The sequence below is a fragment of the Citrus sinensis genome, chromosome 9 (assembly GCF_022201045.2).
Source record: "Citrus sinensis cultivar Valencia sweet orange chromosome 9, DVS_A1.0, whole genome shotgun sequence".
NCBI classification, from domain to species: domain Eukaryota; kingdom Viridiplantae; phylum Streptophyta; class Magnoliopsida; order Sapindales; family Rutaceae; genus Citrus; species Citrus sinensis.
Window position 1 is genome coordinate 19,482,549 of NC_068564.1, and position 16,538 is coordinate 19,499,086.

Below are 16,538 nucleotides of genomic sequence, written 5' to 3' on the forward strand. Positions count from 1 at the left end.
TTGGCTACCATTTGTTAACTTCAACATACACATTTAGTTATCGCGTACGTTTTGTGTCCTGTAAGTTTCTGAAATGTAAGTGGAATTCGCTATATCCTTCTGAAAAGTAAGTAGAATTCACCATGTCTGATCACATACATGCTCTTGTATTTGATGAGATGAAAATGTAAAATGGTACCGTTTTATATATATCTATTTTTCATTCTTATCCCACTGAAAAAATTGAGACTAGCTAATTATCAATTTTTGTGCAATCTTTACTTTCTTGTTATCTCAATTAAAAGAGGATAGCAAGACAGGATTTGTGAAGATCTGTGTAAGTCATCGGGGGATCAAATCGCTGGTGATAAAGACTCCAAAAGAGTTTTGTGTTTTCAAGAGGAAAGCTGCCTGGTTCTTTCAGGCAGCTTGTAATGGATTTAAGAAAGTTGATGCTCCCACACACATTGATCTCAGGTTTAAGGTAAAGTTCTTTTTTAATACTTATTGTGATTTTGCTTTTATGATGATGAGACTATGTGAATTTTTAACGTTGAAGCTTCCTTTTTGTCAGTCTTTGATCAACTTTTGATGAAAGTTGATGCACTACCTGGATAACTAAGGATGAGTTAGATAAGGGTATTATGGTAAACAAGATGCAGAAACTCAAGTCAGTGGTGTGGAAAACTTTGAAGAAAACCATTCTCGGGTCTTTAATTATCTTGGATGGCTGATTCTCAGAATCCATGAAATTCAGTTATATACTTGGTCACTTTCACAGGCTCCAAGTATAGAAAGCAGTCTCATAGCAGTCACTAGTTTGTTTTTCTTCATGAACTCTTATTTAGATCCTCAAGGACTTTTTGAATGTTGAAGGGCCAATGGGTGCTGCACACTTCCTCATATTATCAAAGACTGAAGCTGCACCTTACTTGAGGGTCGCAAGTGCCCCACGGGGCCCAAATCTTTCACTACAAGTGCGTCCTAGATGTCCTCAAGATCTTTTAAAAAATTCTCCTTTTCTAAATTTTCTCACAGCTATATTCTCATTGTTGCTTCTATTGATCTCTTGCTTTATTTCTTGAATATCAACTGGCTAGCTGTCACGAACTTGTAATTTGACGCCCCTTAATATGTACTTCACATTTTTTTCCCCCATTTACATGGGTAATTTTGTGTTCTTCTCAAGTTACAATAGAATGAAGTAATATATTCATGCAAAAAAAATTGTAAATTGGGAACCGTGGGTACGCTTCTAACAGATTGTTCTTTCTGGTTTTGGAACTGGAGATCAACATCTAAAGCTCACAGCAATTATGTTTCAGAACATCTTTCCAGCTATTGATATCTTTAAAATGCAAGGAACCAGCTGAACATTCTCACATGTTCTTTTCATATGATATCTCAGGTCAAGCTTTCTGCTTACCAGAGGATTGTTTTGCTTAATTACAACAAAAAGATACAAAACTCATTGATTTTAGGCATTATTCTATTAGACTACAATCAGTGAGTGCCTCCCATAGACTCAGAAAATTTGTTCAGAACCATCAAGTTCCAGATCTCAGGAGTCTCCAAGACGTGAGTGATTTTGTTACCAAGTAACTACGTGTGCTCCTTTATATTATATGTATGTTTATCAAATTTTCCACTGTATTCTAGTCAATCATGTCAGTGTGATAGGAGGATTTTATTGCATCAATTGATGTCGTAAGTTGTAACACTATGGGAGTTGTGGCTGCAATGCGGATCTGTTCATTTTCATTTTAGGTTTTTAACAGTCTGAGGATTATTAATTACGAGTCATAAGTATCGAACACTAGTTATTATGGTGCTTGAGCCTATTGTTGAAAATTTAGAGATGCAACTTAGGACTATTTATGATCTGCCTTTATACTCAATTGGAGTGAAATTTCTATCATGAATTTTCTGGTCAACTTAAGCAATTTCTCGTAATTTTATTCATACTTCATTCCATGTCTTTGCCAGTAGCATTGTAGCATGTATCTTCTAGTTGGGAATCAAGGACACAAAGTTAGTATGTACTTTAGAATTGTCCGAGCTAACAATAGAATGCTTTCTTTAGATGGTGTCCCTTCATTGGTAGCAAGGGTTCAGTGATGGTATTCTTTTCTAGTTTTTAATATTCATTTTTTAGCTTACCACACACCACACCACTATTCTCCATGTGCAAACAGAAATTAAACTGGATTTCCCCTTTCCCCAAGATTGGTGTGGCCACACTCTTGTGTAGGTATTCAGTATTTAATATTTTCCTCATTGTTAACTTCCTTTGATTTCTGAAGGGCTGGTTGTGGGTCAGAAAGTGAAGCTGATGATGAAGCAGCAACGGTGGCACTGGGGAGTGATCTTGGTAGGGTTATTCGAGCTTCTACGAAAAGTGCTGTAAGGCTTCAAGAGATTGGAAGGACTGTGTTCTGGTAGTGTGTCATCTTCAATGAATATGGTATGTGCATCTTCTACATATTTTGTTTTCATTTTCTAGATCAGAAAAAGGCTTCTTATCGATATGATTAAATGCTAGACAATGAGAAGAGGTTATCTCTATTAATATGACCATTCTCTTCTTACCTATATGATTAGTACTTGGTGAAGGTGCACTGTACATTGGCAGCATTGGCACTAGTAATGCCTATGATTTTTATTGTTGCTTTCTGTTGTAGAAACTAGATTCAAACATTATGGAATATTAGATTAAGGTCATAGATAAAACACCCTATTCTTGAGCATTCAATTTTAAATTTTCCCCATTAGAATCTTAAACAGGTCTGAGTTAATAAAGGGTTATCTTCAATTTACCCTCTACTTAAAATGACAGTATTTAATTTATACATAAACGTGTCAAAATATCAATTTATCCTCATTTATTGTTAAGAAGACCCAAAAAACATATCATCAACTACCCTCATCTTCTTAATGGTAAATTGAGATTTTATACTTTTAGGCGATAAATTGAAATTTATCATTTTATCCGAGGCTGAATTAAGGTTTTTCCACACTAACAAAGAGATACTGCAAACCCTGCACTTGCATTCAGATAGATTTTCAAATGTTCCACATAGTGAAATTCAATATGTTTTCGCTTTAAAACAAAGATTTTAAGACAAATAATTCCTTGCAAAGCCATAAACATGATATTGAATATGGGGCAACTTTCACAAAAATAATGTAGGAATCGTACAAAAAATAAAGATGGATACAAACATATCAAAAGCTTTCACAGAATAATATGGGAATCATACAAAAATAAACACAAATTCAAATAAATGAAAAGCGATTGTTCTACAAGTCAAAACTCTTGCAGACATATGAAGAGCGGAGGGAATCTGCTTTTTCTGAAGTCTAATCAACTTGAAGTGCTCTGCAATGCATTACGGACTGTCGGGAATTTAACTCAGTTGTCACTGATGAACAAGGAGGAATTATTCTATAAAAGGATTCGAGTTTGAATATATGTTGGAACGTAGCACAAATCAATTTCCATTTCCTATAGCTATACCAATCACATGTTTCAACCTTTATTTACATCATTTATTCTCAAATTACCTCATATTTTCACATAAAAAAGCTAAACCAAAGCACTGTTAGAATTAATTTTGACTCACTATTTTTCTTTTTTTTAATTTTTTGGGTCAATTATTTGTGTCTGAATGTTATAATAATTTATGTTTAAGAAAAAAATGTTATAATCATTAAATACTCGTTTAATCTTTATATTTTAACTTAAGTGCCCATTTAGCTCTTATATTTTAACAAAATACCTTAAGACACCTTACTCTTGAATATGTTACACTCTTAATCCTATTTTTTCCTTGGTTTTTGCATTAATACCTTTGCTACAATATTCTTGACCTAATTTATATATCTATTGGAAAAGTTAATTAGCAAATTAACCAATAACTATCATTATAAAAGAATTGGTATTTTATTTGCCCCCACACAATCTTACTAATTATTATTTTATTGATTAATACCAACCAACTTTAAACAATATTTAATAATATCACAACAGTCCTACTAATAATTATTTATAAACAAAATAATTTACAAAATTAATCCTAAAAAAATAATAACAAAAAATTACAGTAATTTTATTTTATTTTAAGGCTGATTTGATAAATTAATATTTTTATTTTCATTAATATCCCTAAAATATTGTTGCAAAGGTATAATTGTTGGGGGGTGGGGGGGAGATAAGGGCATGAGTGCAACATATTTAATAGTGCCCTGTATTAAGGTATTTTTTAATATTTTGGGACTAAACAGGTACTTAAGTGATAATATAAAGACTAAATGAGTATTTATTTTGTTATAATTAATGCTAATGCATACTCGAGCTACTTGTTACATATCATAATTGAAGCTACGCTCACTCCCTTTTGAAAAATACAAAATACATGTGCGCACAAACATATAGGCATACATAAATATAAGTAAAAATAAGGAAAATATTAGTCATCCAATTAAAGATTATCTTATTATAAAAAATATTACAAAATTTTGATTTTTTCGATTTTGCACTCATTGTTTACAATGTGTATCAACCGTATACTGAAAAAAAAAATTTACTCTTACAAATTACCAAAACAGAAGTAAACACAAATTACAATGACGGTCATTTTGTAATATAATTTTGTCCCTTTGGTGAATGATTGATAAATATTTTTATAGTATTTTTAATAATAGGATAACTTTTAGATGGATAGCAGATAATTTTCTTGAAAGTAATAAGATTTGATGATATATACATGTAAGTGACGATTGTCCCCTCTCTCTCTCACTAATTATTACAAGAGATCATGCCATGAACAAAAGCAGTTTAAAATTGCACGGGAGAAGAAAAATATCAAACAATAATGAATAAACCCTTTAACTTACACACCAAAAAGATAAAGAGCATTGTGCTATATTCTTTTTATTTTTTATTTTTAAATTAATTTCACCACACAAACTGAGCAATGGGGAGAAAGCAAAAAGGAAACAATTCTAAGTGGGGAGGCATAAAAAATCATGGCATTTATGAATCTTCTTTAATTCAATATATCACCATCCATCTTTGCCCACTTCCATGAGAGGAAGTCACCCCACTTTCTTATTTGCAAAGCAATAACTTTAATCATATTACAATTACCCTTTATAATACAAACATTCTTTGATTTCTTCATCAATTGCTTTCTTTGAACTCCAGTAATACACACAAAAACATCAAGGCTAGCTTGACATGTTATCTATAGAAAGGGGGTACATATATATATGTCATGGCTAGGGTTTAAGTTGGTGCTTGTTGTGTTTGTACTCCTGGCGGCAACGGCGCAAAACAAGTGCACAGCTTTGGTGTGCTCCTGCTATGTACCATCAAGAAGTTTTAGCAGCAGAAGTAGTGAAGAAAGGGATAGAAACAACATTAGCAAGAAGAGACTATGCGCAGAAAATAAGAGAGGAGATGGGGTCACGGAAAAATTGCATAGTAATAATAATATTGATGAAACACAAGGGCAAGACAAGAGCATTGATGGTTGCTGCAACCGGCTTGATCACGACATTAAGCCCACCAACCTGAAGAGTAATCTTAAGAAGACAACAATGACGGAATTGGAGGCCGAAAATCAAGAATTGAAGAAGACTACAGAAAAGAGGAAAGTAGTTACTTGGCCTGATGCAAATGGCAAAGATATTGCTCATGTTCACGAATTTGAGCCTAGGTAAAACTAATTTATTTATATATCTTGCTTGCTAATTAACTTTATTGTGAGTAGTTATTTATAAATTCTGTTAACTTGAATTTGAAGGGCACATGCTGAAAAGAAAATTTTCCGGTAATTAATTTGTCAAGACAAACAGGGAGATGCTACTTCCATGCCACAAATTTTATAAACCCCCCTTTTTCAGAAAATTATTACAACAATTTCACATTAGTTTTTTTAAATTTAAATTAAGGAGAAATTTAAAAAGTAATCAATTAAATCCATATTCTTTTTTTAGACTATTTTTATTATTATAATTGATCAATAAGGTTGCTTTAAATCAACCAAAATGACTATTTTACTCTCATGGTAAAAATACTGAAATATCTAAAAATTTACTTTAACTTTAATTATTTTTTATACATTTTTTTAATATTTTAATGATGTGTAAGTAGTAATTTACTTGATATTCATTTCTTTTTTAAGACTTTTTTTTTATAATTATATTTGATCAATAAGGTTGCTTTAACATAAATTAATATGGTTATTTTACCCTCACAAGGTAAAAGTATCAAAATATCTAAAAGTTTACTTTAATTATTTTTTATACAACTTTTTTATATTTTAATGATGTATAAGTAGTAATTTATTAGCATGATTATTAATATTCCACTAAACTAACAAGATATAATTAGGACATGTGGAGTATTGAAAATTATTAAATTTTATATATAAAATATTTTAGATTATAAAATATAAAACTAAATGCCTAAACAATTAGTTACAATATTATATATATTTCTTAGAGTCAGTTGGCTATTTTATATTATAAGGGCAAACTAGTCAAATTAAACTTATTCTAAAGCAACCTTAAATAGTTAAATATTGTTAAAAGACCTAGTCACAAAAGAAAAAAAAATTATAAGAATGATTTAATTAACAAATTGTTTGAACTTATCATTAATTTAAAATTTTATAAAATAATGTGAATTTATTGTAATTATTTTATGGAGGTGGGGTGGGTTATAAAAATAGTAGGGTGGAAATATCCAGATATTGACAAATGTTTAATATATTATAAGGTAAATTTCAAATTACTCTCCTCGTGAAATGACATTCTTCAAAATACTTTTGAAATTATTGTAAACTTCAACTTACCCCCGATTTTTGTTCAAAAGATAAGGGAAAAAAAACGGGGATAAGATGATGATTTTTTTTTTATTATCTTTTTTATAAAAATAAAAGAGTAAGTTGAGGTTGAGAATAATTAGGGGAGTATTTTAACTATTGTCATTTCACGATGGGTAATCCAAAATGAACCCTATATTGTATAATTCCTTCTAATGAAGAAGCCCCATTTTATATAAATAATGATAATCTTGTGATATAAACCAAGTTTATAAGCTTGTATCTTAGTCAATATGCCAAATGTTGAAGTAAGCACTCTATAAGCATAATTTTATTAAGTTTTTTAAAAATGCTAAAGGTACTTAAGGAAGAGAGAAGGAGCTATAACATTATATCATTTTATGATGTTAATTGATTTTTTTTTTCCCTCTTACATCGCATTGTAGTATAGTTTATTACGTCTTCTTTCTGTTTAATTTTTCTATTCCAACAGCAGTACTTGTCTTTAAGTTTAAACCAACTTGCAGCAGTTTCAATATTTCTCACTAGCTTTATATTGAAAACAGTACTACGTCAGAAGATGGAGAGCTTGGGGAAATAAGGAGATCTTGCGTTTGTACAATTCAATGAGACCTCAATGATATGACATATACCAGAGTACTGTGTATTAATATGTGGTTGGAATGTGACTCAATGTTTAATTAGTTGTTATTAGTCTTCTAATTAATAACCCATTGTTAGATTCTCCTCAAGCTCTTCGAAATACAACTTGAATTTTAGTAGAATCATCATGGGTTATGTTAACTTTCACTTCTTAGGGAATAACTAATGGTATTTTGACAAATGATTAATGAATAAATGCTCGTTTATTTCATATATTTTTATTTAATAGTCTTTTTAATCTCTATATTTTAAAAAATATTTTAAGATACTTTTATTATTAAGTATATTTTATTCAGCGGCGGATGTAGCATGAGACAAATGGGAGCTGCCAAAAGAAATTCTAAGAATAAAATAAAAACATATTTTAGGTTTCTAATAAGCCCCCATTAAATCTATTACAATAGTTTCGATAAATCTATAAGCCCATAAAATTTAAACTTTAAGAATTATGAAAGCCTATACGTCAATTAAAAATAATGATAACATATCACACAAAACATTTTTCTATTCCTAAAAATAGGATTAATTCTTGCAGTTTTCATAGTAATAGTAGAGATAACGAAATTTGTGAAGAATCGTCTTTGAAACCAGATGTATGAATAATAGTTTGGTTGTCTTTGTAGGAAATGATCCATTTAACAATATTGATAATGAGTTTATTGCATAGCATTTTCAAAATGTGAAAATGCATCAAGAATAATTATAAATGTATTAGCAAATATTTTATATATTCAAAATTTTAATTTTTTAATTTTACTATTATCTAATTTAGCCCCCGGTAAATTATTTTTCTAAATCCGCCACTAATTATATTCCTACCCTCTCTTTTTCTTTTCTTTTACAATAATACATTTGCAACTATGTTATTGAGAATATTAATGGAAAAATGTTAATTCATCAAATTGTCCTCAAAAACAAAATAAAAAATAATATAAATTTTTATGTTATTATTCTACTTTTAGGATTAATTTGGTAAATTAAATTTTTATATATAATTATTGTAAAGATATTAAAAATTATTTTAAATTATTTGATATTAATTAATTTATAAATAATTATTAGTAATATTGTTACAAATTCTTTATTAACATATCGTACACAATAATAATTACGCTGGACAACACACAACACAGTACCAATATTGCCAACAGATGGGTATATTAATTATAAGGCTAACTCTATGTTACGTTGAACGTAACATACGTTCAAAAAAGATAATATCAATAAAAACCCTTAACTTTTATGGAAACCACACTATTTGAATTAAAAGAAATACTTTTAAATCTCAAAGAAGAAATAAAAGAAATTAAACAAGAAATAGGAAAAATAAAAATAGAATTATCTGTAATCCAATTAAGCCAAAAGAAAAATAAAAGAGTAGAAAAATTTGAAATACTAAAATCTGGAATAATTGGAACAAGCTTTAAAAAACCCGTACAAAAACCTCAACCAGGCAGCTATGATGACTGGTTCGTAAAGACTCAATACCCAAAAATTTATACTAGAAGAAACAGAAAAATTGAAAGTAGAATTAAAAACTGAAGAAAAAGGTAAAGGAAAACTAGAAATAAAAGAAACATCACTTAGTGATATTGATTGATGGATGAAACATTAGAAGAATTAACTGAAAAATTCAGCGATATAAATCTAAGTGATTTGGAAGAATTTGAAAGAGAATATTGTGTAAAAATGAATGTTGCTAGAGGACCAGAAATGAAACCTAATGTAGCAGAACCAAGCCATAGGTATGAAACACATAAGAAGAAAAGACCATTTTTTGAATATTATCCACCCACCAAAAATAACCAATGGAAGAAAGAATACAAACCTAATAATGAGCATCTAATACCAATAAGCAATGCTGGTACATTTTTAGATATAGACTGCAAAGCAGACCCCCGAAAGGCCTTAGTGGAATGGGGAATGCAAATGAAATTATTTTTTCTGTTTAATGGATCAAGAGAAGATTGGAATGTTGAAACAGAAGAAGAAAAAATAAATATATTTGCTGATATTTTAATAGCAAGCTTCTCAGGAAATGTATTTAATTGGTGGAAAGGGCTAAGTGAAGATACACAAGGATTAATAAAGGATTCAACCAAAATAGCATTAGGAAGAAATAAAGGATTAGGAATTGAAAGAATAATTGAATATATTGCTAGTGAATTTTTAGGAGAAGATTGGTTACAAAACTCAGAAAATGAATCAAAACGTGATAAATTAGAAGCAAGAATGAAACTAATAAATTTAACAATTTGTAATATGTGTTTTGTTAAAGAATATACATGTGAATTTTCTAAATACTATTATACCCAGTTTATGAGTCATGAAGATCAAAATATTTATAAAAATTTGTATTATTCTAAACTTCCTTACCCTTGGAATGGATATTTTAGTAATGAATATAAAAAATATACTAGTAATAATGAAAATAGACTCCCAGACACATTAGGATCTAGAATAAGATTTTTAAATACAAGATTAAGTGAAATATGTATTCAAAGAAATCTAATAAAAAAGAGTAAAAATATTACAAAAATATGTTGTGAAAAAACAGAAATGCCTACTCAATGGGGATGTTATACACCTCATAAACGGCACAGGAAATCTTACAAAAAAGAAAAAAAGATATAAGAAATATAAGAAATATAATAATTTTAAACGAAAATATAAAAAGGCAGGAAGAAAATATTATAAAAGAAAATATAAAAACCAAAGAAAAATATTAGATAAATCTAAATGTAAATGTTGGAATTGTGGAGAATTGGGACACATCAGTACAGATTGTACAAAAAAGAAAGTTAGACTTTTAAAAGAAGATTTTGAAAATATAGAAAGTGATTTAGAAGAAATAAGTAATCTCTCAGAATATGATGGAAAAGAAGTCTACATGATAGAAAAATCAGAAGATGAATCCGAATAGGGAAGAAATAATGGGAAATGAAAATGTAGAAGAAATAGAAGAGATAGAAAAAGAAGAAAATAAAAGTGGATATAGTCTTGTAGCTACTTTTAATAAAGAAAAGTATAATAAACTTTTAAAATTAAATATGGAAAAACCAGAATATGGAATACTACATAGGTTTAGAGATCTATTTAAAAGAAAGAGAATTATACTACATGAATATTATGAACAAGAAAAAGCTGTAACAATTACACAAGCTGAAGGAAATATTAGATTCAGTTTGCTCAATAAAAGATCAATAGATTTAGCATTAAGAAAAATAAAAAGTGAATCAACTAAAGAAAAAATTCAATATGTATATTTGGCAGAAATCCAAATCTTAATAAAATCCCTTTTTAAAGAAGGAATAGATAGCCCCATAGTTCTATCATTACATGATCAAAGGTTTACAGACCCTAGCATAGGACATTTAGGGACGATAGAAGGAAATTTATGTTACACTAAATTATTATTTACCTGTCACCCTAGATATTGCGTACATATAAAGGATAAAAATATAGATGAAACATTAAGTTTACATTTTAAATTACTAAAGAAAAATCTAATGAAAGAAGGAAATAAAATAATGACATTACACTACTCAGCTTTGTATAGTTTTTGTAATTCGAATTATAGAGAAATATATGGGAATAAACCCTATATAGAAATAAATAAGGATTGTGAAGATATAGCAACATTTATAGAACCTATAATTCAAGATTACAAAATTTCCATTAATTATGAATTAAAAATAGATGATAGAAAACCATTTTTAGATAATAATAATGAAAACTCTATAATTCTTATAAGTTTTGCAGGAAGAACTCTAATAAGAGGAAGTTCATCTAGAAGATTAAGCACTGATAAACAAATGATAAAATCCATACCTACTAATAGTGTAATAAAAATATTAGGGCAATACTTTAATGGAATAGACTATACAACAAAAATACATATATTAATAGATACGGGTACCAGCCATAATTATATGAACCATACCAAAAATAAAGGACTTTTAGTAAAAGAAAAAGAAATTCCTTATGAATATACTGATTTCAATAGTAATAAACATATTTATAAACAAGAAGTTAAAGTCCCTATAATCATAGAATGACTTAGAATAATAGTACCTTGTTATATAGATTCATTTATGACCACAGATCCAGAAAAACATATAGTACTAGGAAATAGTTTTTTAGGTGATTTAGAATATTACAAAATTGAATCAAATAAAATAACTTTCCTTATACAAGGTCAAAGAATAGTTTGCGACACATGTTAAAACAAGCTTATGTAAAATAGCCTATGTCTGTTTATATCCAAATAAATATACCAGAAAAAGACACAGATACTTGTGCCTTAATTGACACAGGTAGTGAAATAACTATTATGAAATCTTTTTTATCCAATAGATGGGAATCAAATGAAAAATTAAAAATTGTAGGAATTACTGGCGATAAACAACAAGTAAATCAATCTATATTAAACTTTGAAATATTATTAGGCAGTAAAGTAATAAGTATTAACCAAATCTTTCAATATAATAATCTAGATTGTGATCTACTTTTAGGAAATGACTTTCTACAACAATTTCAATATTACCAGCAGACTACATACATGATCACCTTAAAAACCCCTTGTAATCATATTTTACGCATCCCTCGTGAATTTCGACCCTACAGAGTTCAGCCAGCCCAGCGTGGTGATAAGCACATTTATGAAAAATATTATTTAATACAAAGAGGTCAGAGTTATAATATACAACTAGAAACAATAAAGTCACAACTTGAACAAGTTTATAGAGAAAATCCGTTAGCATTATGGAAACCAGATCATCCTAAAGCAAAAATAAAATTACTTGAAAACAGAATTATAAGATTAAAACCCATGATGTATACAGAAGAAGATAGAGAAGAATTCAAAATCCAAATAAAAGAGTTATTAAATTTAAAACTCATTAGGAGTAGCAATAGCCCACATAATAGCCCAGCATTCATGGTCAGGAAAAAAGTAGAACAAGTGAGAGGAAAAGCAAGAATGGTAATAAATTATAAAGAACTAAATAAATACACAAAATTTGATGGATATTTTCTCCCTAATAAAGAGGTATTGATAAATCTTAAGACCTATTATTCAAAATTCGACTGTAAATCAGGATTTTGACAAATAAAAATGGAAGAAAATAGTATTCCTTATACAGCTTTTAGCACCCCACAAGGACATTATGAATGGTTAGTAATGCCATTTGGACTAAAGAATGCCCCTCAAATTTTCCAGAGTAGAATGGATAAAATATTTAGAAATTATAACTATATTATAGTATATGTTGATGATATATTAATAGCATCAGAAACAGTAGAGGAACATAGACACCATTTAAAAGAATTTTTTAATATATGTATTAAGGAAGGTATAGTATTATCTAGTAAAAAGCAGTTATAGAACATAAGAAAATAGAATTCTTAGGAATGATACTCGACAAACAAGGCATTAGACTTCAGAGCCATATAGGAAGAAAAATAATCGAATTTCCAGATAAATTAGAAAATAAACAACAAATACAAAAAATTTTAGGTTGTTTAAATTATGCAGAAGGATTTATAAAAGATCTAGCCAAAAAGAGAAATATACTTCAGAAATTACTAAGAAAAAATAATACTAGAGGATGGAGTGAAGAACATACAGAAACTGTAAAAAATTTAAAACAAGAATGTAAAAACCTCCCAGCATTGAGATTACCTAACGAAAAAGATAAATTAATAATTCAAACAGATGCATCAAATTTATATTGGGGAGCAATTCTGAAAACTGATATAAATGAAATTTGTAGATACACAAGTGGAACATTTAATCAGGCACAAATCAACTATCCAGTACATGAAAAAGAACTCCTTGCAATATACAAAAGAATTAAAAAATTCTCATTATTTTTACTTCAAAAACAATTTATTATAGAAACAGATAATTCTCAAGTAAATTCTCTTATCAATAAAATTTTACCAAATGAACCTCAATATAGAAGATTACATAGATGGCAAGTTTATCTATCTTATTATAATTTTAAGATAGTACATATAAAAGGGACTAACAATTTCCTTGCAGATTTTCTAAGCAGGAACATAGAATTCGGAGAATGAATCCCGAAGCAAATAGAACTATCGGGAAAATAAAAGCCGAGATACAAAGACTCAAGGCTGAAGCATCTGACATAATTGATGCAATACAATACATAAAAGATGCTTCTGAGGCTCATGAGAAAAGAGTAAATTTGTTAGAGTCATACATAGACGACTTAACAAAGGCGCTCTCTATAAACACGAGCCCAATAGAAACAAACCCAAATATAGGAAGCAGTAGTGGACCCTTCAGAGAAAATAAACCAATCTTTGACTCAGTTCCTAATAAAACCATATCCATAGAAGTTGAGTCACCAAAATCAGACCCTCCAAAAAAGTTTATTCAAATAGACAATCCTTACATGGAAGAAGAGGAGAAACCCCTAAATCCAAAAGAAGAAGACTATAAACAATTTTCTACATGGGTATATTCCACTTGTTCTCTTAATAATACAATTTTTAAAGCACCTGGAAAAAATATGTACCCCAGGATGATTGTTACAAAAGGAGCAGACCCACTCCTTGCTGGGAAAATAGCAAAATATGGCTATTTAGACTTAGTATATCCTGATGTAGACCTTCGAGAAATAGCCAGCCTTGATGATTTACTAATAAAAGAAGTCTCAAGATTTTCCCAAAAAAGATCCATATACTTGAAGTTTTACACTATAAGCCCAGAATACCATCAGAATATAGAGTACCAGGCTTTCTATATGATTTCTGTAGGCCATATCACAAAAAATTTTAAAGTCGAGGTAGGAACAGAATATACAAATGTTCCTCACATAAATAAAGCTTGGATCAGAACACGAAGAGCCAGAGGAATAAAGGCCATATGGAGCATAGCTAAGGATTTATATAAAAGAAATTTCAGAACCATCATTAAATTTCATAATTACATCCTTATAACTTCTGAGGATGGTCATACACCTTCAAATCTGTTATTGGATTTCATCAACGAGATAAGTACTATGCGTTTCCCCAGTAGCAGCAAAACTACATAGCAGGCTTATCAACTCATGGACATAAAGCAGTGACCGACAAGCTATAGCCGACAGCATAAAACAAGAAAAGATAAAGATGTGGTGGGCAAGATAAAGTGTGAAGATAAAGATGCTTAACAAGAAGATAAGGCATACGATAAAGCTACAACAAGACAAGATAAAGTTGCTTGACAAGATAAGGAGCATGAAAAAACTACAGCAAAATGCTTGACAATGATGTAAAAGCCCAATAATACAAGGGTAAAAATGTAACAATAATGTAAAAGCCCAATAATACAAGGGCAGAAATGTAAACATAAACCCGAGGTGACTTGGGATATAAATAAAAGCAATAAGCTCTAAGAGCTTATCATTCAGCCATAACTCCATTATCTTCCATCATTTTTCGTTCAAAAAATGATCAGCTAAAACCTCCTTTCAGCTCAGAATCCTAAATCAATACATCACTAATCAAAAACAAAAATCACCATAGAAAGGAAAGGGAAACCTAAATTTATTCAAAATTTCTAAGCACAACGATCGTATTCCATACAGTAAGGCCACTCGAGTCCGCTGATCCCGTTGAGGCAAGAAAGCCGTTGAGGGAATAAGGACAACAAGGCTGCAGGTCACTGGAAAAAGATCATAAGGCAAAGGAACAAGAATAACTTAGGTAATAATTCTTAATCCTTATCTGTTGGTGGAAGTTTGTTGATGATAGTTGATGAGGAGATTTATGGAGGAAGAGCTAATTTTTGAAGTGAAATATTTTGATGAATAACGACATCTTATTAGGAAATTCTAAAGAATATATGATAAACCCAACAACTAGGATAACATATAATGATTATACAATGATAATAGACTTTAATTTAGGATCATTTAAACAAAGTTCTTATCTTTTAAATAAAGATGAACTTGTTAGAACAGAAGAACTACAAGCAGTGTATAAGCTTGAATTACCAAAAGAAATAAAAAGAAAAATTATAAATCATATAGAAATAGACACTTTAAAGCATAACATAATTATGTTAACTGTAGAACAAGGAATTGACATAGCCTTGGCATATGTAGAACATGGAAGTAGAGAAATTGGACCATCATACATAAACTACTTAGAAAATTCAGATACTGAAGAACTTGAACTATAAAATATATAGTATTAGGATTATAAGGTATATAAGCGAGCAACCCATGACGTAAATTGGATAGACGATCCTGACTGGGCGTTAGTATCCTCTGTACTTTGGGATAACAAGCCACGTACCTATAATCAATCTATAATCATGGAAGTTTATAATGAAATCAGGTATTACACTAGTATAATAAACAATAATATATATTTTATAAAAGTAGAAATATTTTATTCAGAAAATGTAACAGGAATTTTTAATCCTACATATATTTTAGAAACTGATAATAATTATTATGACTGATATATTCCTACTCTTCCTAATACATTCCCTAGAACAATTGATGGAGAACAAGTTATAGCCATATATTTAAGAAATAACAGTGGCATAGGATATGATAGATATATACTGTAGAGAGTTTTGACATACACATAATAAATATATCTTTTTGTAATACTCAGTCATTCTATTAAATTTTAATTCTCAGTCTAAATTTGATATTCAGTGAAAAAATTTTAGTTTCATCAGAAACACGATGGTATCAGAGCCATAACTAGAATCATAACTCTTTTTATTTCATATAAGTCTAATTGATGGATCCAATACAAACAATAGTTAACAGCATATATACTTTAAAAGTATATAACAAAGAAGAAATAAAAAACCTTATAATGGCTTTAAAAACTGATAAAAATAATATAAGAAATATAGAACTCGAATTAACAGAAGAACTTAGAGAAAGGCAAATAGACACAACTGGAGGAGAAATATTAATAGAAAAGAAAATGAAGTTTATAGATGAATTTATAAAATTTCTAGTATATTGGTATAAGAAGGAAGCATTATGAATCATAATCAACATGCATTTAATATAATACATGAATTAGCAG

General features: G+C 29.2%; 1 protein-coding gene and 1 pseudogene across 1 annotated transcript; both read left to right on the plus strand.

The window, feature by feature from the left end:
* Nucleotides 1-122: 122 nt before the first annotated feature.
* Nucleotides 123-2,707, plus strand: LOC102611140 (peter Pan-like protein; annotated as a pseudogene).
* A 2,333-nt stretch (nt 2,708-5,040) lies between these two features.
* Nucleotides 5,041-7,687, plus strand: LOC102630808 (uncharacterized). The gene is made up of 2 exons (XM_006489731.4): nt 5,041-5,699; nt 7,376-7,687. The coding sequence occupies exons 1-2, from the start codon at nt 5,251-5,253 to the stop codon at nt 7,437-7,439; spliced, it is 513 nt and encodes a 170-aa protein (XP_006489794.2). The 5' UTR covers nt 5,041-5,250; the 3' UTR covers nt 7,440-7,687.
* The last annotated feature ends 8,851 nt before the right edge of the window (nt 7,688-16,538 follow it).